We start from the raw sequence: 24,947 nt of genomic DNA, 5'->3' as shown, positions 1-24,947 counted from the left end.
CCCCAAGATGTTGTCAGCAAAGCAGACAGCTGTGCTGCATGGTAGGCTCGACCTAAAAAGGTGCAGTGCCCTTAGAGGCCAGGTTTAGAAGCAGGACTGATCAAGGCGCTTGCATTAACCCTGATATTAAGTCAATATAGTCACCTCTCTGCCTGCTAGGTCGTGTGTCAGCTTTTCCTTTGCCATGATGTGCCACAATTTATAAAACCACTGTGTAATGTCCAGCACTGTCTTTACCTTCCAACAAAGAACGATTACCATTTTCTACAGCTTACAACATTTGCCAAATCAGTGCCCAATCTGCTATACTGAGGCCCTCTAACTGAGCATGTTTCACTCCAAATAGAATCATGCTCTGCTCCTCTGTGATCAGAAAGCCCATGACCACCAAAATTTGCTCCATGACCTCCTTCCAATACAGATGAATTTGGAATCGACTCCATCTTATGTGCATGAATTAATCTACGCCTGTAGTGCACCCAACATGTGCCTGGTTTGTGAGAGAAAGAAAGATGTTACGTAGACGCTACAGGGTCAAATATTATTGAGCAAAAAAGGCAGCAGAGAGAAAAAAGAACATAAAAGTGTCTCAACTTCCCTCAGGAAATTCCTTTAATTAGTAGCAGGGAACGTTGGTCAAGGTTAAAAACAAAAAGGTGAGTCTAAGGGAAACAATGGCCCTTGACTCTTTGAAAATGTGGCTGAGAAAACTACTTCTAACACCACTCTACAAGTCAACATGTTTCTCGCCTACTCATGTCTTCACAGATTTCTGAAGAGGTCCAGGGGCACTCGGGGAGTCCACACAGGAGGAGCCCCCTCCATATTATGGCAATTTGTCAGTGTGCCTTTTCTTGAGAGAGCCCGTGCTTTCAAAATTGGGTGGTATGGCACATCTGCAGGAGCCAATTCAATTATTGTGTGAGTAGAGCCTCACTACTAGATACCTGTGCTATAAACATCATTACCACTGTACATTTTGTTTGTTTTGGTTGGAGAAGACCTTTCTTTTCAGTCCTGAACAAGCACCAGTAGATCTGGGAAGACATGAGTAGGCGTGAAACATGTTGACTTGTAGAGTGGTGTTAGAAATAGTTTTCTCAACCACATTTTCAAAGAGTCAAGGGCCATCGTTTCCCTTAGACCCACCTTTTTGTTTTTAACCTTGACCAACGTTCCCTGCGACTAACTAAAGGAATTTCCTGAGGGAAGTTGAGCCAATTTTATGTTCTTTTTTCTCTTCACTGCCTTTTTTGTTTGGCACAGAAGTTTGGCTTAGTGACCCCATTGAGGGTCCCGTCAGACATTGCAGCACCAGTCTGACGTGGAGCAAGCCTGATGATGAGACCTGAGGGCTTTTGCTTCTGAGGTAACCATACTTGAGTCACTCTTTAGAATCTACATTTTTGTTTTTTGGAACAGTGTACCTTTTTGATAGACACAATATGAAAAGGGAGGACGTACACTGGACCAGTTAACCTCGTTGTCCCCGTTTTTTTGGTGAATTAAATATTATTGATACAAAACCTCTTAGGCTGATTTCCAATAAGGAATGCTATTAAAGGGGTGCGGAATGTCCTGTCAGAACTCATTTCATTGTTACTTCTCAATGCCATGAGATAGGACCCTGCTGCAGTTTTATAGGTGGCAGAGACTAAATCTGATGCCCCATCTTACTGCCTGATGAAGGATTAAAACTATGTTAGTTGTCTAGTGGTGGCTGCTCCATTTGCTGGCTAGATAACCCACTGATGGGGCTGGTAATATTGTACCCTAATCTTGTTCCTCAACTTGAAATTCCTTCATCTAAAGATTTGATCCTCCCTTGGTTGAAGAGATCTAGGAGTGTTCTACACTCTTCACTTTCCACCTCTCAAACAGCTCCTCACTGAGTGCTGGGCCAAAGTCTGGGTTGTCATGAATGGCAGTGTTAGGAAAGAGAAAGCTGTCAGATTCCCTCTAATGGCCACCCTGTCCCAAACCTCCAATATTGTTTTCATGAGTGGGCTGTATCAGCACTTCTCAGTTTATTCTTCTTTTCAAGTCAGGTCATATGCGAGAATGGCCTCTGCCCCACCAATGACCAGTGCATTAGTATCCATTTATTCTCTGTCGTTCTGACAATCCGATCTGCTATAACTTGGAGGTGCAGTGCTTTGCAGTATCTTAGTACATACGAGTAGGCTAATCGTAGTAAGTCCGGAAAGGCTAATCATAGTACAGTATGTCTGGCCAGGCTAATCCCCTACCTCCTCCTCTTTTTGGGGCCATGAGCATTTTCTTGCTAATTCTTGCCTTGGCCCCAGTGCAAAGTTTATCATTATGTGTTGTAGCTCTAGCAGCGTGTACTTTGGGATAGAGACTGTTAGTGACGGAAACATGTACAGCAGTCGGAGAAGGTCACTGATCTTAAGCATAGGTATTCAGGCAAGTCAAAAGATGGTTAAAGTGTGCCAACACTTTGGGTCTTCTACTATTTCCTGGTCTAAGACCAACCAGTTTGCTGCATACCAATTGTCTAGCGTCTTCATCAAAATAGTCTCAAGTACCAGATATTTGATTTTAGTTGTTGCCCATCAGAATGGGCCATGTTTCTTAAAGCCTATGACTTGCTTTTGGGGCATGGATGTGTTCATTGTTTCAGACTTACATTCGTACATTTTGAATGACTCCTGTTCGCTCACATTCTCGCCATTGCTGCTTTGTAATTAACTAGTATTCACTACAATATACTACGTCCAACTCATATTGTGAAGGCTCATTTCACTCAATTCAATGCTGTATTCAGCACAGAGGGAAATCCACATGGCTGGGGGCTAACCCACTACATGGGTGACTCTTCTGATGCAGACTCTGTTCTGACTATATTTAGCAAAGCCAACATGGTCTGCCTGTTCTAAGAGTGGCATTACGTTCAACATGGTGACCAGAATTTTTGTGAAGATGTGGGACTGCCTTTCAGAAGAGATGAGGGACTAAATTCCTCTCTCTTTTCTGCAGCCTTCCCTGGCTCGCTCAGGGATTAATGTTAATTCTCTTTCAATGACTGGCTCTTCAGCAGTGAAGGCGTTTAGGATGATGGTCTATTCTTTGCCTTACTCTGGGAGAAACATGTTATAGAAGCAAACAGGTAAACTGTCAGGATCAGGTGCTTTTTGTAGGTGTGTGTGTTTTAGCAGGTGTAATTCTGCCTCTGTAATGGTTGCTTCTAGTGCTAATCTTTGTGGCAGAGTTTGACTAATGTGTTAATTCTCCAATCAATTATTGTACTTTGGCAAATAGCCTGTAGAAAAAAAATGAAATAGAGGATTTTTGTCTTGTTCTTTGATTACCCAACCCCCAGTGGCAATCTTAAGTCACACAATGTGAGAAAAGGCTGTTCTCGGGTGACTACAGAGGAGGACTCTTCCCACTGGGTGCAATAAGATGCCCTCAAAGCAACAGTAAGGAGAATTTAAATGGCCATGTGAGCTTGTGTACATAGTATGGCTAAAGATATCATGTTTGCAGGTGTGGAGGCCCAAGACTGCAGTGGGCAAATCCTATGTTCCGTGTGAAATTGATCCCTGAGCAACAAATGTGTTCCAGACTTAAATATTATATCTGGATCCTGATTAGCGATATATAACCAAACATCAGTCTCTTGCTGTTAGGCGCCTCATATTAAAATATATACAATTGAACTGGCATCTAGAAACCCCGGTGATTCCTCTACCCTTCTGTTCATGCTGCACCAATCCCTATATTCCCACCCGCCCCAACTGTAACTGGGCCAACAGGGAACCAATATAACCTTTGGAAAGTGGCATTATAGCACCTCTAGAGAGATGAGATTACTTCCCCTAAATTGAGAAGGTTAGATAACCTTGACCTATCCTGTCTGTCCATGGAGTCACCTCTACCCTTACTCCGATTAGGTCTTGTCCTCGGGGCTGCTCCCCCTTCCTCAATGCCTCCCAATAACTTCTGCTACCCCAGATCTTCGAATCCTCCTCCTGCAATGTATCAGTCTAAAAGAAAATTAACTCAATGTTTTGCTCATAAATGGATGTCTTATCCTCATGGTGCAGGTTACCACACATGGGTCGTTCTTCTGTCTCCTCTTCATGTATTCGTCTTCTTGCTCTATTGAGCCTTGATTCTCTCCTCCTTTCTTCCTTCCTCCATGTTATGTTCAGTCTCTTCAAGCACTGATGAGTCATCCCAATGTTCAGAGTCTTCATCCAAGTGCAGCAAAGTCTGCCCCGCCTCCCCTGTGGTAATTGCAATTGGAAGTGGTGTAGCCATCCTTGATTCTTTTGCTGCAAGAGCTCCTAGGTCACCAGACAGAGCTCATTTCTGCACTGAAGTGTTGCCACTGACAAATCATGATGCAGGGATATTGAACTGTCAACAAACGAGACGTTCTGAAGTTGCCTGGCTTCCTGAAATTGAGGTGGTTCACAATATTCCTGAACCATGTGTTAGAGTCCTTCAATTATTTGCCCAATCTGTGTGCTTCTATGAAGGTGACTTGGAACACAGCACCTTCCTTAAAAAGCATTTCTGAAAATCTCTTCTAGGTTTGAGCATAAATCTGCATCTTGCGTTTCTTCTTTAAGATTTCTCACCCTTATAATACCCCTCTGAGATCTGTTCTCTATGTCCACAAGTGTGTTCAGGATAATTATTGTCTGTCTCTCCAGGTGTGCCACCATTGACATTGGCCTGCCACGACATTTAATTCTAGTTGGCGCTCTGCTGATTCTAAACTCTGTTCCACAGATTCCACGGATTACATGTTTGTGTTTAGGTCAGCTCCCTCCTAGCTTACGTTTGCCCTGAGGGCCTGAGCGTTTTCTCTAGGTCTTGCTATAGGTCAGCTAGGCAGGACTTTAGACCCTCGTTCATCAGTGTCTAACTTGTTTTACTTCCTGTGTCTCTGGTGCTCATGATCTCCAGACGCTTCCTCTACTTTGTTCTTCTGACGTTCTCTTTAGCACATACAAGTAGGTGAACTAACTACATCTTCAAGACTTGTCACTTGGTAAACCACATGTTGCATGCCTTCAGGGATCAGGAGTGACTTCATCGACAGGGTGCTGCACAGTGCTTTTTTCCTTCGTCCCTATGTTGCTGACTGGCAGTCGCAATTCAATCTGGGTTGTGTTCTTACAGGCCAATCTTTATATTGGTTTGCAGTAGCTCATGTTGGCCCTCTCCATCATGTAGCTCGAAAACGTGACCCCTTTTACTTTGGTGAGACTTTCTTATCTCTGATGCTAATGTGACTCTTATGTCCTGAAGCGTCCTATCCTCACTCACCTTAGATGTCTAAACCAGGGAGTCGTGTACATCACTGTGGGCCAGTAAGGTTCAGCACTGCAGGAGATTCGGTGTTCCCTGATTGTTATAAGGGCCTGCATTCAATCTCCCATGTATTTCCATGTGTTCAGGCTCGTGTGATGCCGAGGCTACAGCCTCGCTTCATGTCAGTTACTTTCCACACCAGTCAGTGATTTGTTGACTACTTTTTCAAAACACGTCCGTATCTTTAAGTACATTGCTTGTCCTAGCATCAGCCCCCTTATATTTCTAGACTTCTTCGCAGAGTTAATGAGAACAAATCCTCAGGGTTGTTATGGAGCTCTGCAACAGGTAAACTGCCTTAGCAGTCATGCAAACCGGAAGTAATTATTTCATTTTTTCACGGACTCATATTAGCCTCTAACAATTACTCAAGATCCCACAAAGTTTATTCCAGCACATTTCGTCACCATAAATATGGACACAGCGGAGGCGATGGTTTTGAGCCACAAAAGAAGAAAAACCTTTTGTACAACAAGAAACATCTGAAAATGTAAGTATGCTTTCCTTGGATTTGAGTTTCACAGTCCAGAAATCTGGGGACACAAGACATTTCGCAGGTTGTTTACTCTAGGACAGATTAAGGATGGGCAGTTTTCTTTAGCCGTGGGTATACATATCAAAGCCCATGCAAGGGTAATTAGAGAGGAGAGCCTATTAGCCACCCACCCATGCATGACGGCGTGGAAAAACTGTGACACAAGAACTTCACGCTATTAAGATCATCATTTCTCTGAATAACTTAGTTAATATTCTCTGAGCTAATGCATATGGCATTTACACCTCACCAATGCTACGGATTTCATAATTTGACCCTCCTCCTTTAACTGTAGAAGTTAATCTGGATAAATTCTAAAGCAACCCTACCTAGGGGAATTAATAAGGGCCCCTCTAGTCACACAAGATCTCAAAATACAGGATGGCCATTCTGAAAGAACTCCCTCCACTTCGCCCTCAAAGAGACTGGTGGCAGGGGATATATTATGGGGTCCTGAATGTCTACCATAGGCAAAATCTTGCACACCTCAGGTCAGCTAACTGGCCCTTACTAGACAGAATGATGTTATGGATAAACAAGACATTGTCATGCCTCACTTATCTTGACATAGGACTGCTGTGATAATGACAAGCCCTGAAAGCAATTATCAATGATTCTTCTTTACTCCAATCCCATCCCTTCACCACAACCATAAGCTTAAAGGCAGCACAAACGTCTCGTGTGTTATCCATGGAGAGGGGTCAAGCATACATAAGCAGGTCATCGTACCATGGCGCAAGAAAGTTTTAGAAAAGGAAAAAAGCGAATTCCAGGATATGTAAATAGTCATTTTGGAAGTATGGTCATGAGCAAGAAATGTTTTCTGATTAATGAAGATTAGCAATAACAGGTGAGCAATTGAACCATTCCGTCCTTTTCCTCTGAAACAAGTCAACTCGAGACCTTCTGCTGGGGAAGATAAATACTCTCTGGTCACCGGCAGCCAACCAGCTGCCATGCAGTCTTGGTGCATTTTATAGTGAACCCAGCAACATCACCATCAATGAGAATTCCTGTTGCCCTTTCAGCCAATGGAAGAAGGTCCACAGAATCAGCATGTGCCGCTGTCAGTGTATCAACTGTGACAGTCTGGGCACAGAACCTCCATATTCCGTGGGTAGAAACATGCACAGTGACACCTGTACCCCAGAAACCAGGCATGCATGAGAACAGACAGTGCTTTAAAGAGCAGGAAACCCAAACATAAAGTTGGATAATTGTACAGGGCTGCCTGACAGAGAAAACAGAGAACAGTGTACCATCCCCACAGCATGCGGAAGTATGCAGAAACCTTAATAAATTATGGAATATATAATACATGAACGATCTGTTACGATTTAAAGTGTCTTTCCATTTACAAAATGCCATGTGCCCTACCATTGGTAGGGAGAATTCCATAATCTTACCCTGCAGAGAATTTATCATCATAAAATATTTACGTATGCCTTTTATAAAGCAGGGAAACGTTGTTGTCTCTTTCGATTACGTTGTTCTCTATATTTCTCTACTTTCTTCACTACTCTATATTTAAACGCTTCCCACCACACTCCTAGGCATGTGGTCCCTTTATCAAAAGATGAGTGGATCCCAATCTAACTTTTTGTGGACCTTCGATTTCCCAGAGGTTAAGCAGTGGCTGTGGCGCCTTAAATAAATAGATACAGCAGAGACTGACTGTGCTACTACTATCAGTCAGGCTATGCCTAACAGATACTTAGACCTTCATTATGAGTGCGCCGGTAATTGTCTGGATTTTCCCCACCCCCCCAGTTACAGATACCAGGGGAACTGGGGAACTCTAGGGTTGGGGAGAATCTGGCCCGTTATGAATTAGTTCCTGAGGGTTCCCTAAAAACAAGAAATTATCGTGGAAACTAGTAATTCCGGGTCAGATTTCCACAGAAATTTCTGATTTTTGGACAAGCATTAACTTCGGGATTTCTGTTTTCAACTACTGTCGAAATCTCTGGGTGAAAGTTGAGAGATTCATGGTGACCCTATGGATCTCGTAATTTCGATGGGGCCAATAACTGCTGTTATCCGCCTATCAGTCAGAATAAAGAGGCCACACATAATGACGGCCTTAGTGTCCTGTCACTCAGGCGCCACCTTGAATATTCAAGCAGTTAACAGCGTGAAATATATCCTATTCAAACAGTGCAGTGCACATTACCATCAGCTGTAATAATGTAAAAAGTATGGTTACTCGTACCTGTCTTTGTAAGACTGTTCCAGTTTTGCATTGTCACACCTATTACACACTGGCCACGAAAGAGCTGTGGCTTCATTCACACCTACGACGACACCTAAGCAAGAAAACAAAGAAAAAGAAACAATAAGTTACGCATCGGAACGATATCGTCCAACCAGATATTTCAAGAAGGAAAGCCATTTAAGTGGCAATTCAATGTACAGCTCTAGATGAGTGGGAAGTGGTCACCTTGTGTGTCCAAATGAAATACAACACCCAGAGCAACTCTCGTTTCACATTCCGAGACTTACCTGTTCCCATTCACTAGACAGCAGTGTACAGCACTGCGTCTTACTGTGGTGCCAAAAATAAACCCCCTCGTTCTGTTCATCCCAACCGGCATATCTTGCAACTGCCACACACAAAACACCTGGAGGGCCGTTTTAATCAAGCTGCAGTGTCCTGCCCCCTAGGCTGGGGGTAGCCGAGGCAAAGTTCTCCCTGCGGGGTTTGCTCCATCTACATGTCATGGACAGCTTGCCATTCATTAGAGTACTAACACCGGAACCCCTTAACAGAGCCGATGCCTTTTTAGAATTTTAAACATCAGCTGATCGTTTTGGAATCTGTAGTGACAAAGGAAAGGCGTTTTCTGTCTTCAGTACTCACTCCGGGTATCAGGGTACTGCCGCTACTAACCGTTCCAGCCTTTCGTCCTGCTTCGGTTACCCTTGTTCCTCACAGCCGCTCCCTGTCAGCAAAGTTTGCTGCGTAATGTATAGCATGAGGTGCCACCATGCAGATTCTACGCTGGGTATGGCGTCTTTTCCTTCCTGAGTTAGTCTGTGCCTTGACGCAGGAGGAGCAGTATTACCTTATACTAAGTGTACTTGTGTACTGCACTTGTTATATTGCCCCCACGTTCTTATACATGGACACTTGTCTGTCCTAACATCCCACAGTGCTCCTGATGGATGGTTGCTGTTGGGTTGGCGCCTACGGCATGAATTTGTACTGGCTTTTCCCGGAAATTGACCATTCGTAGTGATTTTGGTAAGATTATAAACAAGAATCGTATTGTATTGTATTGTAATAGCATTTATATAGCGCTTACTACCCCTGACGAGGCGTCAAAGCGCTTTTCAGCAAGTAGCACGCTACTCCGGGACCCAACAAGAATTAGTGATGGATTAGTATAGGGAAATATGAGTACAGTGTTAGTATTATTATGAGTTAATTTGAGCCGTGGATATGAGAGTTTGTAAGTTAGATTGACTGGAGTAATGGAGGGGTGGAGGAGGAAAGAATCCAGAAGTGTTAATTGAGAGTATATGGTAATAGGATTTAGGCGTGGGATGAGTAAAGGAGGATGGAAGAGTCTGTGGAAGGGGTTAGGGAGATCATAGTACCAGGGTGAGATAAATGAGGGTGAATTTAGTAGAGTTGTTTGGGAGGTCATGGTAGTAAAGTGAGGTTTGGTGAGTTAGATGTGGAAGCAGAGGGAAGAGCTTAGGCAGAGTTATTTTTATTTTTTTATAAATACATTTTTATTGATTTTGCATGAAAACAGTAATAAATACAAATCAACATGATGCCAACGGGCATTTAAACAATGGTGGTCGAATCCTAGGTCCCCCCCACACCTTGTTGATACATCAACATAATATAATCAAATAATATACAATCTTTAAGCCTAAAAGCCTGCCGTGCCCTCCCACCTCCCCCATATCTTGTTACCTCCCCCATATCTTGTTATGTTTATTTAAGCATCCTCTGGCCTCATATATAAGTTTCTCACGCTGCGCACACCAATCCACCCCGTCTCCACTTAGTCAGTGTCGGTGCATTCTTTGCCTTCCAATCTGTCATTATATCCCTCTTGGCCACCAGGCATGCCACCCCTAAAAAGGTCCGGTCTGATCTTCGCAGCCCAATGTCACCCATGACCCCCAGGAGGAGGGGCACTGGCAACCTCTCCACCTCCTCTTGTAAGACCCCAGAAATCTCCTGCACAACCGCACCCCAGTAGGCCGCTATTATCGGGCATGCCCATACCATGTGGAAGAAGTCAGCTGTGGGGCTCCCACAACGTGTGCATTCCGCCGAGGAGCGGAGGCCTGCTCTGTGTAGTTTGTCGGGCGTGAGATATGCGGCATGCAGAAAGTAGGTTTGTATTAATCGGAGGCGAGTGGCCATTGTAAGAGAGCGCGGGGCCATCAGTGCTTCTGTCCAATCCATGTCCTCCATGGGACCCACCCAATCCTCCCACCTCTTGCGAAGTCCTCCCAGGGGGCCCGCCGCGACGGTAGTTAGGGTGCGATATATCTGGGAAACCCCTCCTCTGCCCAGGTTTCCCATCAGAGCCTTGGCTTCCATGGGGCTATGCTCGGGGATGGTGTCCCCAGTCTGTACGTGGACTAGTAGGGCATGACGCAACTGAAGATATCGGTAGAACTGTGTCTTGTTCAAAGGCAGAGTTATTTAGGAGATGAAAGTAGTAGAATGGATTTGGGATGAGTCAGAGTGGGAATGGAGGATAGATTGATAGAGACATGACATATGGTGAAGGGTAGATAAGTGTGATATAAGATGAGAGCAGGGATTCATAGATATCTAGTATAACAACCCACCCAGGAGCCATGCAATGACCCACGAACATGCCAAACACAGAACAACGTACACACACATACATGTATATATATACACACACACACATAACATACATGAATACACACACATATGCACACACATATATGTACATATATATTTAAAACCATGAGTAAATATACTTAAACAGGTTTAAAGAGTGTGTGTGTAGTTTATTGTTATGACATAGTAGCGATACATATTTTCTAAAGAACTGCACATAACTAGAATATACACATAATCAGAAAAAAATATTTATCACCATAGGCATATGCAGTCCAGAGTTTGAATATGGTGGTTATGAAGGAAAGAGCTAACTCTTGAGTAGTTTTCTGAAGACAAGAAAGTTATCTGTGGCTCTTATAGCTGGGGGTTATGAATTCCATAGTTTGGCTGCTTGAACGGAGAAGGATGTACCACCTATAGTCTTTTTCTTGTATGGTGGTGTTATAAGGCGGGGTACCAATCTTGAGAGGAGGTTTCTTTGTTGAATATATTTGGTTATTTTGTTTCTGATAAAAAGTGGTCCTGTTCCATGTATAGCTTTGTGGGTGATACAAAGCAGCTTGAAGGTGCATCTTCTGGCAGCGGGTAACCAGTGTAGTGCTCTCAAGGCAGGGGAGATGTGGGCTTGTGGCTTTACATGTAATAGTAGCCTGGCTGTGGAGTTCTGAATACATTGTAGTTTTTTCAGAATAGATAGAGATGATCCATGGTAGAGGCCATTGGCATAATCCAGTTTGGATAGTACAAGCGAGATAGTAGCTTGCACCTTGTGTGGAAATCTGAGGTGGGGGAAGATGCGTCGTAGAAATATGAGCAACAAGGAGACGCATGAACATGTGCAACATAAAATGGTGGGCGCAGTGTAAGCTCCGTCCTCTTCTGCAATAACGCTAAATTTTAAAAGTTGAGTTAAGGTCTTTTGGCTTACTTTGATGAGGGTTTCATAGATGTGAAGCTCTTCCTTGCAGATTGCTGGTTTTCTGCTCAGTTTCTCTTGGTATTATTAGTATTGTAGACTGCAGCTCTTGTGAAGGTGAATATGTGAGAGGAAGGCTAGTCTGAGGATAGGAGGATGACTTTGCAAATCCCTTGGTTTTCTTAACGTTGGGAGGATGCTTTGTCTACTTGCTTTCTTCTTTTACACAATACTTTCATTGTGTTTTTCCCAAAAATGTTCTTTTCTCAACTTCTTTTTATGTAGTTTTTAAATGGTAATCACTATCTTTTGTCCAGGTAAATCAGTGTCCCTAGCTACATATTCCGATCTCTGTATCTAGAGCGGTTTCAAGAAAGTTAGCAATATGTCAAAACTGTACTTTACAGTGTCACGTTTTTTGATTTTGTATGTAGGGTTACGAACTTTGATCTATATTGGAATATAAAACGTTTCTCCAACTCTTCCGCCAACTGCTAAGTATTTTAGACAGTAGCGATCATGAAACCCTTGTGTATAGGCGGGATCACGTTAAAAGTACATTTTGAACCTTATTTGTAAGGTTTATATTTTGCTTATTATTTGTTTTTTTGACTGCACACGGTTGGTTGGGTTACCATGTGTCTATGTGCAGTCTTTTTTTAATAAGAAATAGTTATTATATTTTTATATAGTCATATGGTGGAGCCTGAGGAAACCCTATTTCGGGTGACACGAGCTGGCTGCACTTCTGTGTGGGTGCGAAGAAGATTAAAGTCAAAACAATAAAAATATCTTGACCAATGCTGTGAAACTGATGATTTGTTATCTTTATTTTGTGTGTTTCCTCTCTAAATGTAAAAAATACTCTTCATGCCAATGCAGTGGCAGGAGGCTCTGCCCTGGTGTAATGTCCCTTGAGTCACTCTGTAGGCTGCTTCTTTGCCAGTGCACACCAGGTCATGATAAAGAGACCTATTCAACCTGATAAAGTCCTTTTCTGCACCACCTCTCTTTTCCTTTGCCCCAGAGAACTCCCACAAAAAGCAATCGGCCATGGTCTTTTGTGCCATCGAAGTAAAAACTCAAGGCTCTCTTGGGGACCAACCGATGGGCGTTAGGGGGGTTGGGGGGTGGGCAGGGCAATGGATCTCTCAATATGAAAAGGACTCACAGATTTTGGCCTCGAAGCCTGTTTATCTGCAAAAAAGGTGTTGTAAGCAGGTTGCTCCCAGAGAGCTTGGAGCTCACTTATGTGGCAAACTTAAGTAATTGTGACAAGGAAGACTATCTTTAGAGTCAGAAAAAATAACACTCAGCTGTGCATTACTTCCAAGGGAATACATATGAGGGAAGTCAGTACCAAATTGAAATCTCACTGTGTCATCTCAAGTCAGTTTGGGAGGAAACATATGGTTTAAGCCTTTCGTAAACCTCATCACAACAGGTCTTAAGAAAGAAAAGACTCATCTGGCAAACACAAAAAAGCTGAAAAGGTTGACAGATAACCTTTAATTGTGCTCACAGCAGTTACAGTCAAGCATCGCCACTAATGATCTGTGAAAACTGAATGGAATAAGACTATTTTCCTTGGTGCTGGGTCTCCTGTGACTTTAGGTTCCACTGCACCATCCCATATGGCACCTGGCATAGTTGATGAGCAGGATGTAGGAGGCCAAGAAGCTTCAGAACCACTCTCACTGAGAGTCAGGACAGAGGCTGAAACATCAAAATTGTAGCCTGAATGCCCTGGACTCGTCATAATGAAGTGAAAGCCCTGCACTGCACTGTATCTAAGATGGCTCCTATGAAAGGAAGTCTCTGCAAAGAGTCAGATGTGACTTTGGGATATTGATCGTGAACTTCAGCGATGTCAAGAGGTTCTCCATTGTCTGGAGGTGCCCTAAGACTAACTGTGGCACACCAGATTCCAACAGCCAGTCATCGAAGTAGGGGAAAACTGGTGTTCCTAACCTCTGGAAATGTGCAGGGACCACTATCATCACTTTTGTGAACATTCAAGGGGCACTGGTAATGCCGAAAGAGAGCATGGCAAAATGAAAATGCTGGCATAGCTTGAACTGCAGGTAAAGTCTGTGGACTACCAGACAGGTAAATGAAAGTATGACCTCTGCAGACCCAATGCTACCATACAATTGCCCGGATCTAGGGACAGACAGTGGCTGTTGATGATCTAGCTTTCTGCCAATTTTAGTATAACTCTGTCCACCGGTTCGGGCTGTAGTTGTGTCTAAAATACCTATGGGAAATTGCATGGGGAAAACTCCCCTCAATTTTCCTCGGCCCTCGCTTGACAAATCACCCGAAACTTTCAAGACAGCAGCTGAAGTGAGTGGCGTATTAGTTTTGAAATTTTTTTGAAGATTTGTCAAACGGGAGCCAAAGTTATTGGCATAACAAAAAACACTCTTCCTATGGAAACTAGGTTCTAACTATAACACTTACTGGTAGTAAGTAGGTAATATTTACATATATACATACATATATACATATGCACTGGAAAAAAAAAAAAAGGTTACAGGGGCATAATAGTTAGGGCACAGAATTTAAAAAACCTTAGAAATTCCCTATAAAACCAAAGGTGAGAGGGACGTTATAGTTATGTTCCGATTTTACAGGCACAAAACCATAGAAATTCAACAGATATAGTTATACTTATCTCATGACACTATAACTTGTGCTCTAAGTTACGTGTAACTTGCACCCCTGCCATGGAGTTTTCTCACCAATAATTTTATTACAAATGTTTGAGTTATATTTTTAATGATGTCAAAGAAGATGTCGTTACTGATGTAATATGTGGGGTAAGTAGCAGTGCATGGCGAGGGTGGTGCTGGGGTGCCATCAGCTTCAGGGACCGCTCTCTCAAAGCCTTCAGATGGATGGCCCAACACTTGGAGCACGACTTCAGGGTGTGGTCGCGCTCAAGGCACCAAAGACACACGAGGTGCGGATCTGTCATGGACATCGGCACATGACAGGAACCGCAGGGCGTGAGCCCAATCTTCTTCAATGACATCCTCGATGCACCAGGAGTTGAAAACTCAAAAAACTCTTTGACAGAATGTTGAAAAAAGCCAGTCAAAAATGACTGAGTGGTAGCTCTCTTCGGATCAGCGCTAGTTGGCGCAGAAAGAAACAAACCGCCATCAGTGCCGGGAAACGCAACATCATATCTGGCGCAGATGACAGACGCAGAGCCGATCAACGCCACCTTAATGCGCGCAGGGTTGCTGTTCAAAAAATTCTCCAGATCCAGTCTGACGCCTGAGGGAAATTCAAAAGTAAGGAACCTGCAACTAGCGGTCTCTATTAGATCAGTAGAGCCCCTACAGTAGATCCCCTACCCCCCAGTCAGTCTCCACCCAGAACCTGAGGCCTTGGTACAACCTCAACACCTAAAGTATCCTTTTTTTTTTTATAAATCCTCTTTATTGGCATTTGTGTAAGAACAAGGCCTTAATCTGGGCCTCAGGAAGCAATAATTCTACATAGGATGAATACCACTTTACCAATGAAAAAGAAGAGCTAAATACAGTGAATTAAACAACAAAAGGAATAGCAATGTACAGTGGCACATTAAGTGGAGGTACACATCCTTCCCAGTTGCAGGTGTCAAAGGTGATCCAACCCCATTCCTCAGTAGCAACTCTGGCATCCCCTACAGTCCACCCATAGCATCTGAAGCATCCTTAGGAAGGAGAGGGCTGTTATCATAGGAGACCTCCATGTGCTCCCAGAACGTTTCTGTATGCCCCAAAGATCATGAGTTATTTATTTCCATTGGTAAAAGTGACCAAAGTATTCTGGACCACTGCATTTTCCCATTTGACCCCTAGTTCATGTTTTGTCACCAGCAACATGTGAAAGATGACTGTTCAAGTGCGCAATATGAAGTCCTCCAATTGTGAAAGCAGCAAACCTAATATAGTCACCAGTGAGTCATCAGAGATAGGGAAACTCTTCACATCCCTAATGTGGCTAAGAGTTTCTATCCAGTAAGTTGCGGTTTTTGGGCATGACAGCGAACTGTGCAACATTGTCCCTATATGCCACACCCCCTCCAGCAGCTGTCATCATAAGTTGGTAATATGTTTTTGAGTCTATTCGGTAGCCTGCACTAACTGAACATAAATGTATAACATGTTTCCCTGCTTTGTATGCTGTGTGTCATCTTTGGTTTATCTTTGAACAGGAACTCCTATTCTCCATGAGGAATCGGCTTCCCCACCACTCTTTCCCATAGTCTCATGTATGGCCATTTATGGTAATCCGGAATTGTGACTAATTTATCATAGATAACCAAGGCCAAGCCTTTGGTAGATTTATGCTGAGTAAAGAGTTTATTGAAGTCTGTGATGTCTCTAGTAACTGCCTCCTTATTACCAGGGATCATTGCTAATGTCACAGTTGGAAATATCTGGGTCTTTCTGCTTCGTTCTCCCCAAAATCCTGTCTATATTCTTGGAACGACTTGATCCTCTTTTGTTGGAACAAGTTGTGCAGCATTATACAGTCACCCCTCCATGTATCAAACTGCTTCTTCTCTAGGGCCAGTCTAAGTCAGGATTACCATGCAGAGGGCTGAAAGGAAAAGGGAATGTTGCAAGATCCCCCATTTTAGTTAGTGTATCACATGCCTCTAGTGTTGGTCTAAAGATGTCTGAGACATATGCCACCGCTGAGCGAGCCTATTTAGGCATTGATAGACCACTCTTAACTGTGTGGCTATAGTATTTCTCTTTGGCTGAGAGACCAAACTGCCTGACCTCAGCCCACTCTGGAAGACTTTTCTAGAGATCTGTGGCTTGCCTTTATGTAAAATGCAACCATTCTGCCCATCCATTAAATGAAAAGGTTGCCCCATTTGTGTAAATTGTTTCTGTTTTGAATTCAGGGCAGTTCGCCCCATAAAAAGCAAGTAACATTAGTGTTATTCGGACACCCAGACACTAGATGCTATTCCTTGCCTACTGAAATTGAGTTGAGGTGTTGAATGTATGTTCAACTGCTTGTCTAAGGTGGATGCCAATCAGCTCATACTTGGAGAGATTAATCTGGAAACCCAATACTTCTCCAAAGCGTTACAAAATCTGCATCACCATGGGTATTGCGCCAGTCGGGAATGTCAGCATTAGTAGGATGCCTTCTGTGAATAAGTATATTTTCTGTGAGTCCCCCAAAGTCCATATCTCTGACTTCTTGTTTCTTGTCTAATTAGCTGCGTTAGAGGTTTCATCGAGAAGGCAAACAACAGGTGACCCCTTGCCTTGTGCCACAGGATAGTTTTAGTTCCTCTGATCTGCCATCATTAATTACAGTTCTTCCTGAAGGTCATGCATACCCCAACCAAATATAACATTGTGTATAGGAGCCCACCCCAACCTTATCTAAGACTTGCTGAAGAAATGCCTATTCCACTTAAACACCTTTTGGTGTCAAGCACAAGACTTAGTAATAGTACAGAGTGTCTCCTGGATAGCTGGAAGAAGCCACCTACTGTATTATCGGATGTATGCATGCTCCTAATAAACCCAACTGCTCAAGTCCACCAGGAAGATCATGCTTTTTTGCAGACTATGACAAGAATTGTCATATATATTTTTAAATCCATGTTGAGAAGAGAAATTGGTCTTTATGAGGAGCACTGCTTTGGTTGTTCCCTGCTTTATGGACTAGTCTTATGTCTGCTTCGTGTCTGTTTCTCACAATGAATTATAGAGTAAGGTGAGCTGAGGGGTTGGCAAAGAGCGAAACCACTAAAAGACGTTAGTGAAGGCATCAGGAGCTGATGCCTTGTAGGGCAGACGGTTTTTAATCAATGTTTCCAACTCACCTATTTATTCTCACCCTCCAGCTCATCCCTTTGTGGCAACTTGGCTAGCTGAATGGACTCCAGAAAATTCAAAATCATCTGGGCATTGGCTGCTATACAGGTCACTGTAGAAAGCATGGGCCCCTTCACGCTTTGCTCCTTCAGAGGCCGATATGGACCCATTACTTAGCTGCACACTCGCTATTCGATTTAGTAATTTAGCTTAACTGGGTCAAAATGCTAAGAGTTTGGCTGCTTTGTTAGCTTTTCATACAATTTCTGCTTTTGCGGCAAGAGCACCATTTTGGACGTTCCGACAGCAAGAAGGCAATCTGACATCTCAACCAAGTCACTTTGCACATTAGCTTTATAGTTTTTTTCCTCTTATATTGAGATTCTTTCCGCATTCAGCCATATTTTTGTGAGCGACCAACTATGGTGTTGATGTGATCGTAAACCGATCAACTTAAAACGTAGAGTTGCTTTGAAGGTGTCCCAGTCAACATTGGAGTAGGTAGTTTCTGGCTGGTTGTTTTAGAACATTTTTTTTCATCTGGTTTCTTATATCTTGTTCATATAGCCGGCCTTTCAGAATCACGGGGTCAAAACATAAATAACTTTCATATCTGCACACTTGCCCCCAGCAAAGTCCCAGATTATTGGTACATGATCTGAAATGGTAATAAGGCTTATATGTATTTTGATTGAGTGATCATTGGATTTGAACTCCAGTCAAGGTCTATCCTCGAGTATGATCTGTGAGCATAGGAAAAAAGGATTGGATTCTTGACACACATCGAAGAGACCCAATGCACCTATAGGAGATTTGAGAGTATGGGCCAGAGTACCACATATCTAACTAAAATATCTATCCATAACAGGTTTATGGACCAAGTTAAAGTCCTGGACCTAGATCCTGTCACCACTTGCTTTATCTGTAAAGTTATCAAGTACCTGGAATAGGGGAGTTTCTTGTTGTACATTCGGGGCATAGGATCCTATTATAGTGATCTCTCTTTTGTTTAGTCTGCCTATTAAAATAACATATCCTTCTTTGCTAGATGTCTGTCAAAACCAACCAGACCCCACATACCTTCTTCCCTTAGCCATGGCATGAAACTGAGTAAGATAAATCACACGAGTCATCAGTTGTGTACTGCTCGTAAGAGGGAGTGTTTCTTGAGCGCACACTACATCATGTTCTTCCCCGATTGCCCTCTAGCTTTTATAGCATTTGATCAGGGATTTCAACCCCTTTACATTCAATAATAATTAACCATTGATTTGCAGAATACTGTTCTAGTGAAGAGAGACAAGCGACTGGTATTCGTAGGACAACTACAAATTGGGTGAGCATAGGTCATCACTGCTCTCAATGATGCATGTAACACTTGAAACTAGGACTTCAAAACCACTTTAAAATATTTATGGAAGAGTTGGCCCCAAGGGCAGTTCAGAATGAGGACCTTTAAAAATGGTGGTGACAGTTTCATTTTAGAATGCTCGGCCATTTTGTGTCCATCGACATTGATCTGTTATGTGTGTATTAATATAAGCTACGGAAAAGAAAAATTGTAACAAAGATAGTACTAGATAGTACGGGAATTGCAACAATGAGTGGATTACCAATTAGCTCAATTTCAAACAAAATTCCGTACATCTACACTGCTGGATAAAAGTAGATCGCTATGAACAAAACGAAAGTATTAGTGGGCAATTCTAATTATTTATGCACCCCCAAACTGCAAATGACTTATTTTCTCTTCTCACAAGTTGCTACTTCAAAATCTGAGATCCTGAAGTTGAATATCTCGGATACAGTAAAGACAAAAAACATCTAATTAGCTGTCAAATATTAATTCAAATGAATCAGACGAGGTATGACAAAGTTACAGCCGGGTTCAATTTCAAGTTGCTACTCAAGGTTCATCTCTGTTCTAGATAGCAGCATTGTTCTATTCTAGGCTAAAATGGCAGCCATCACTGAATTTTCTAATAGTGAAGAATTGGAGCATAATCTACCTATAGAAGTATTGGTTTGCATGCCTCTCAGAGAAGAAACCAATCTGAGCTCTTCTGACTTCTGACTCAGGTAGAGCATACTCACATAGGACATATCTGCTGTAAGTCAAGGACCTAAAAGTTTAAACAAAATATCAGGTGGCAAAATCCAGCGCAGTAACCAGCTCTGTAGACTGTAATCCTAAGAAATACAATAAAGGGACTTGCAGAGCTGCTCAACGCTTCCAGCTTACTGAACACCATAAACTGTGGGTTGTTCTCTCAGACCTCTGCATTCACCAAACTGTTAATGACTGCATCCAATAACACGAAAACCACACCTCCATGGGCATCACACACAACATGGAAACACTTTCAACACAGGATCAAAAAAGTTGACAACACCATTCCAACCACACACCATAAATACTGCCCATGTACGCAAGTGCTTTAGTGCCCATACATAGGGGTAGCAAGCACTATATAAATTCTGCAATAAAATAAGGTATGCACTGAAACTTTACATAAGCAAAAAGAACAGATTGTGGACGGAATGCTGAACAATGCAAGCATTCACCCCGAGTCACAAAGATCTGGGTTTAATCCATCGTATTTTTGCCCACCACGCCACCCCAGTTTGGACCCAACCATATGCAAATCATTCTTGCCACTGGAGTCATGCTAGCCTGGCTAAGAAGGGGTGATATCAAACTACAGGAGGGACAGGGTGATTGTAATTTTCCAGTGTATGGCCTCCCTATATATGGTATCAATCAAAGAGGTATACTATTCGGCAAAGAGAGACCACAGATCCACAAGGCACTTCTAAAAGTAGAAGCTAAAGCCCTCACACATCCACTGGATGTCATGCTTCATCATAGGGCTTACTCCTCGTCAGACTGGCACTGCAATGTTTGACGGGCCCCACAAGGGGGCTCTTTGCCGGAGATCTTGATTTGAAGTGCGTGCCATAGTTAGGAGTAGGAATAAATTTAAACCTACAGCCAGAGAAGAGCAGGAGAAAAAGAAGTTAAAATTGGCTTGAGAGCCCCATAATAGTGTGTTTCTTAAGCATAGAGGATCTCGGTCAAGGTTAAAAACACAATGGAGTGGAATAGATATAATGTTCCACCACTCTACCAACACAGAAGGGGTGGACGGAAAATTCTTCCTTCAGTCACTAAATGAGGCCAACATGTTTCACGCCTGAGATGTCAACACGGATCGAGTGGCGTTTCATCAGGACCAAAAATGAACGTCTCCTACGCTACACTACATACTCTAGTAACATTAGGAAATTATAGGGCAGATATGACTTACTTAGTGCGCTATGCAATTAAGAACCTAAATTGGTGAGGACCTGTGGAGAAGAAAAAAACAGACCAACACATGTATATTAAAATACAGTACATGCATAAAAATACACTAAACACACAATAGTGTTGTGGCACTCCATGTTGAGATGCTGCCATGCTAGGTGTAACGGAAATCACAAGGTAGAACTGCTTACCCTCCTATAGTAAGGACTGGGCTCCTTGGGAAAAATGCAACCAGAGGACTGTCGTTGTTCTATAGAAATCATAAAGTCATCAATACTATATTATTTATAATGGCAAAATGTAAAAGAAAGAAACAGAAAGAGGACAGGCAAAAGAGTCCAAATGGGAACAATAGGGGTATTTAAACGTGGTTACGCTCGGTCCTATCTCATGAAAAAAATAAATACGAGGAGAAAAGTCAGACAAATTAAGTCAGCAAAATGTAAAAATAATATGAATGGGCACTACAGGTGCGTCATAGCGTGAACGGGAGACTACAGACTGTTGAGAGTGTCACCCATTCATGAATATTAATGTCATCTGTTAAAACAGCTAAGGTGTCATATAAGTCACCAGAGGTATTTTAGTGACAAGTTGTTAAGTGATAGCATATTGGCCAAGGTCCTCACAATAGTGATCGTGAGGTGGACCTAGTTTCTGGCCAAATAACTCAGTGGTACAGTTGTCAAGGAGCCCTTCAAGCATTGGAAGAGAAACTCGTCCATGGAATATTGTCATTTAATCCATTGATGTTGGTCCCAAGTTTGAACATCCAGCGTTGTTCCTTTCCGACAGACTCTTGGGACCGTTGTTTAGGTGATTGGGGGCCTCAAGAACTACCAACCACATATCACTGAGTGTGCGTTTTGTGCCAAGAAAATGAACCCTCAATTTAGTTGTTGATCGTCCACACCCGATGTTACTGTGATGTTCATTAATCCTAATCTTAACTGGTCTTGTGGTCATTCCTACGTAGCGTAAAAGGCAGGGACATGTAATCATGTAAATGCCATTGCGGGTATTGCAACTGGTGTGTTTCAAGAGGTGCTATCTGCCTATAGGTTCTAAATCTAGGGTTTCGACTCGTTTGGTCAAAGTACATACATTACAACTCCCACATGGGTGATGACCTCGTTCTGGTGGGAGGGGCCATATTGTTGTCTGTCTAGATTCTGAACTGACGGTCGTGTGTGTACTACCAGGTCCTTTATATTCCTTGTCCATTTGAAAGCAAACAAAGGTTTGCTAATTGACACCCTGCCACTACAAAGTATGGACCATTGTTTATTGATAAGCTTCTTAATGGTACAGAACAGACAGAGGCATGTGAGTGGAAACACATGTTAAAGGAGGGGTGATACCCTGAAGCCGGTCCCAGGATGCCTGTTTCCAGTTCAAGGAAGACCTAGCCTGGCAGTTCGGGCTGGACTGTTCCCATGGGAACAGGGTAAAGACTGATTTGAATATGGCTGGGTCCAAACTGGAAAGGCATTGGTAGCAAAAATAAATATGGATTTAGGCCCGGATCTCTGTACTGGGGATGAATGTTTGACATTGTTCAGCATCCGGTCCATTGCTTCTTCTTTTTGCAGCTTTCTTAGCCTTCACACTTATTTGAATATGTTCTGCCCAGCTTTTTATAATAATCCTAGCATACTGATACACCCATTATGTAAAAGAATGCACCAGAATAAAAAATCATATAATGGTAAATTATCAATCCCTGTGTGTGTGTATTAATTCAGGATACCAGGACGAAACTTTTTCTTCATCACCTGCAGATAAGAGATTCTCTGACAGGCTTGTCTGACTCTTAACACTCATCCCGCAGAGAATAACTCACAAGAGGAGGGGTGAGAAATAGCCACCAGTTCGCATTTTCTCTGAAAAGTGTACATTTCATTTTGGGATTGAGAGGATCTTCCCCATACTACAGCCAATAATACTGGAGTGAACATGACAGGAAAACATTGGTGGAGCAGGCAGTAGTCCGTAGGACCTATGTTGTCCGCGCCCCCTCAGGTCACATGACATGATTCTTAAAGCGGTAGCTCTCCACTGGGGCCAAAGTCCCCTCTGGGAATCTCTTACCACCTCCTTTGAGGAGTCAGTAACTTTTCAACTGTAATTGCAGTTGCAAATGCTTAATACATACTGTTCCGAATCACATATAGAGGAGGGTTTTTTCCCTTTCATATCCCATCCTAACTGCAATTCTAAATGGGTTTGTAATCCCATTTTGCTTGTTGGAAATGATTTTCCAACTTGCAGAATGGATTTAGTACACAGCAAAAAGACATTTTGCGGTCACAAGTGAATCGAAAGGTAGGCAACCGCAAAACTGCTCTGTACATAAGGATTATGGTTCTTTGAGTGTGTATTGGAATCTAAGGAGGGATTAAGACAGGAAAACCGATTTCCAGAAAAAGAAGAATAAAAACGCGCTATAAAATCAAAACGTTCTAATGAGCAGCTGTGGCTAGAGCAGCAGCCACGTGGAGGTTTGCCCTATTTGGTCTGGCAGGGTAAATAATAAGTCATTAAGTGTATTTTGTCTTTGCTATGCGTGGAACTCTTAACGTCACTGCTACTGTCAGAAGGTCACAGAGGGCAAATCCCCAAAAGCTGCAACAGGTAATGAACGGACAAGTGACAAGAAAATCCATGACAGTGGCTGAGCCTCGGGGCTACAAAAGAAATAAACAAGAACAAAGGAGTGTAGTAGATTTATATGTTTACTTAAAAAACTCTTTTGGGAAGAAAAATACCCCAAAAGGCTAAGGTAAACAAAAAAACTACATTAAGATTTGTGTTCACACACACAAACTGCTATTTAAAATTTAACCTTTATTAAAATCTTAACTATAATCTTTCGACTGAAGATAAGTTTACCTGCAAATTTGGTGTGCTCTACTAACAGATGTGTATGTCATCAAAATGACATGATGCTTTTTTCATGGAACTTCCATGGCCTCTACAATTAACAAGTCATAAATGGACGCACCAGAGAAGTGCATGACCTGATTAAGGAACAAAACTTGGAAACCAGAATATTCTGATACTGAGAGTTAGTCCTAATTATCAGGTGTAAACTCTCTACATCCCAGAAACGTTTGAATCGATTTGTTAATGTACAATGTACAGAAGCTTGAATGAAAGGAAACGTCTCCCTTCCTTTCCTATGCCTTTCTACGGGCAGCTTCAGCGTACTGCTACACACAGCACTGCACACAATACTACATTCGGTGCACTTACTGGCAGTTCCTTGCTCACGATTGAATGGTTTTCTTGTGTGTCTCAGTTCCTCGTTCTTTACTGAATGGCTTCTCCATATTCTTACATCTTTCTCACCTTGACACATTTCTTCTTTACTCTTGCCTTTGATAGGCCAAGTTGTATTATTTCACTAACTACTCCTGCCAAGGAACCATTTTGTGTTTCATTTCTCATTCATCACTCCATGGGAGTGCATGTCTTTCCCTCTTCTTCGGCCTCTTTCTGCATAAAGAGTGGGCTTGCACTTTTTTGTTGCTCCCCAACCTCTCCCACCCCAAATGTCTCCTCCTATTTTCCCTATGAGTATTGTGGTCTTCCTCTCTCAGCTGTCTCTCTGCCCTCCTCTGACTCTCTCTCCTCAAGCTTGAGGAAGACTGTAACCTCCCCACAGGTCCTACCGTAGATGCACTTTGCTTCTCCATGGCTAGCCAAGTGCTAGATGGTGGGCTTGTTGATGTACTAAATATTGTCCAGCAGTACCTTGGTGCGCCTTTTCCTGAGTCCTCCCACTCCATAGTGGCCACCACTATTGGCTCTGCCAAGTCCACATGCTTTTAAAATGTGTCAACTCTGGTAATGCTGACAGCAGAGATTAGCCATCTTTAAAGTGTATTAGTTATACTTAATATAGCTGCTATGTTGCTTACGGTGACGTGGCGTGACACACGTCGCAGACCTCATTAAAGTATAAGAAATAGACTTTCAAGATGGTCGGTTGTTGGTACTGACTTTGCCAGTCTTGGCACATTCCAAATTAAAAGTTTCCAATTTGACTGAGGAGATAGGAAAGTTAAGTGCAGCATAAAAATTCATATGTAAGCAGGAAGCGTGTCTTTGGAGAAGGATAGAGAGCACATTAGAAGTCACAAGCGCAT

The 24,947-nt window shown here is 42.7% G+C and overlaps 1 protein-coding gene across 1 annotated transcript in view; it reads right to left on the bottom strand.

Moving 5' to 3' along the window:
* Nucleotides 1-24,947, bottom strand: part of SPIDR (scaffold protein involved in DNA repair) — a 1,761,208-nt gene that overhangs the window by 53,241 nt on the left and 1,683,020 nt on the right. Inside the window, exon 18 of the mRNA XM_069220129.1 lies at nucleotides 8,097-8,190. Within this exon, the coding sequence (XP_069076230.1) occupies nucleotides 8,097-8,190 (94 nt within the window). The remainder of the gene's footprint in view (nucleotides 1-8,096; nucleotides 8,191-24,947) is intronic.

The sequence above is a fragment of the Pleurodeles waltl genome, chromosome 2_2, assembly GCF_031143425.1.
Source record: "Pleurodeles waltl isolate 20211129_DDA chromosome 2_2, aPleWal1.hap1.20221129, whole genome shotgun sequence".
Classification (NCBI taxonomy): Eukaryota; Metazoa; Chordata; class Amphibia; order Caudata; family Salamandridae; genus Pleurodeles; species Pleurodeles waltl.
Note: the sequence above shows the minus strand (reverse complement) of the source record. Positions and strands in the feature narration are given on the sequence as shown.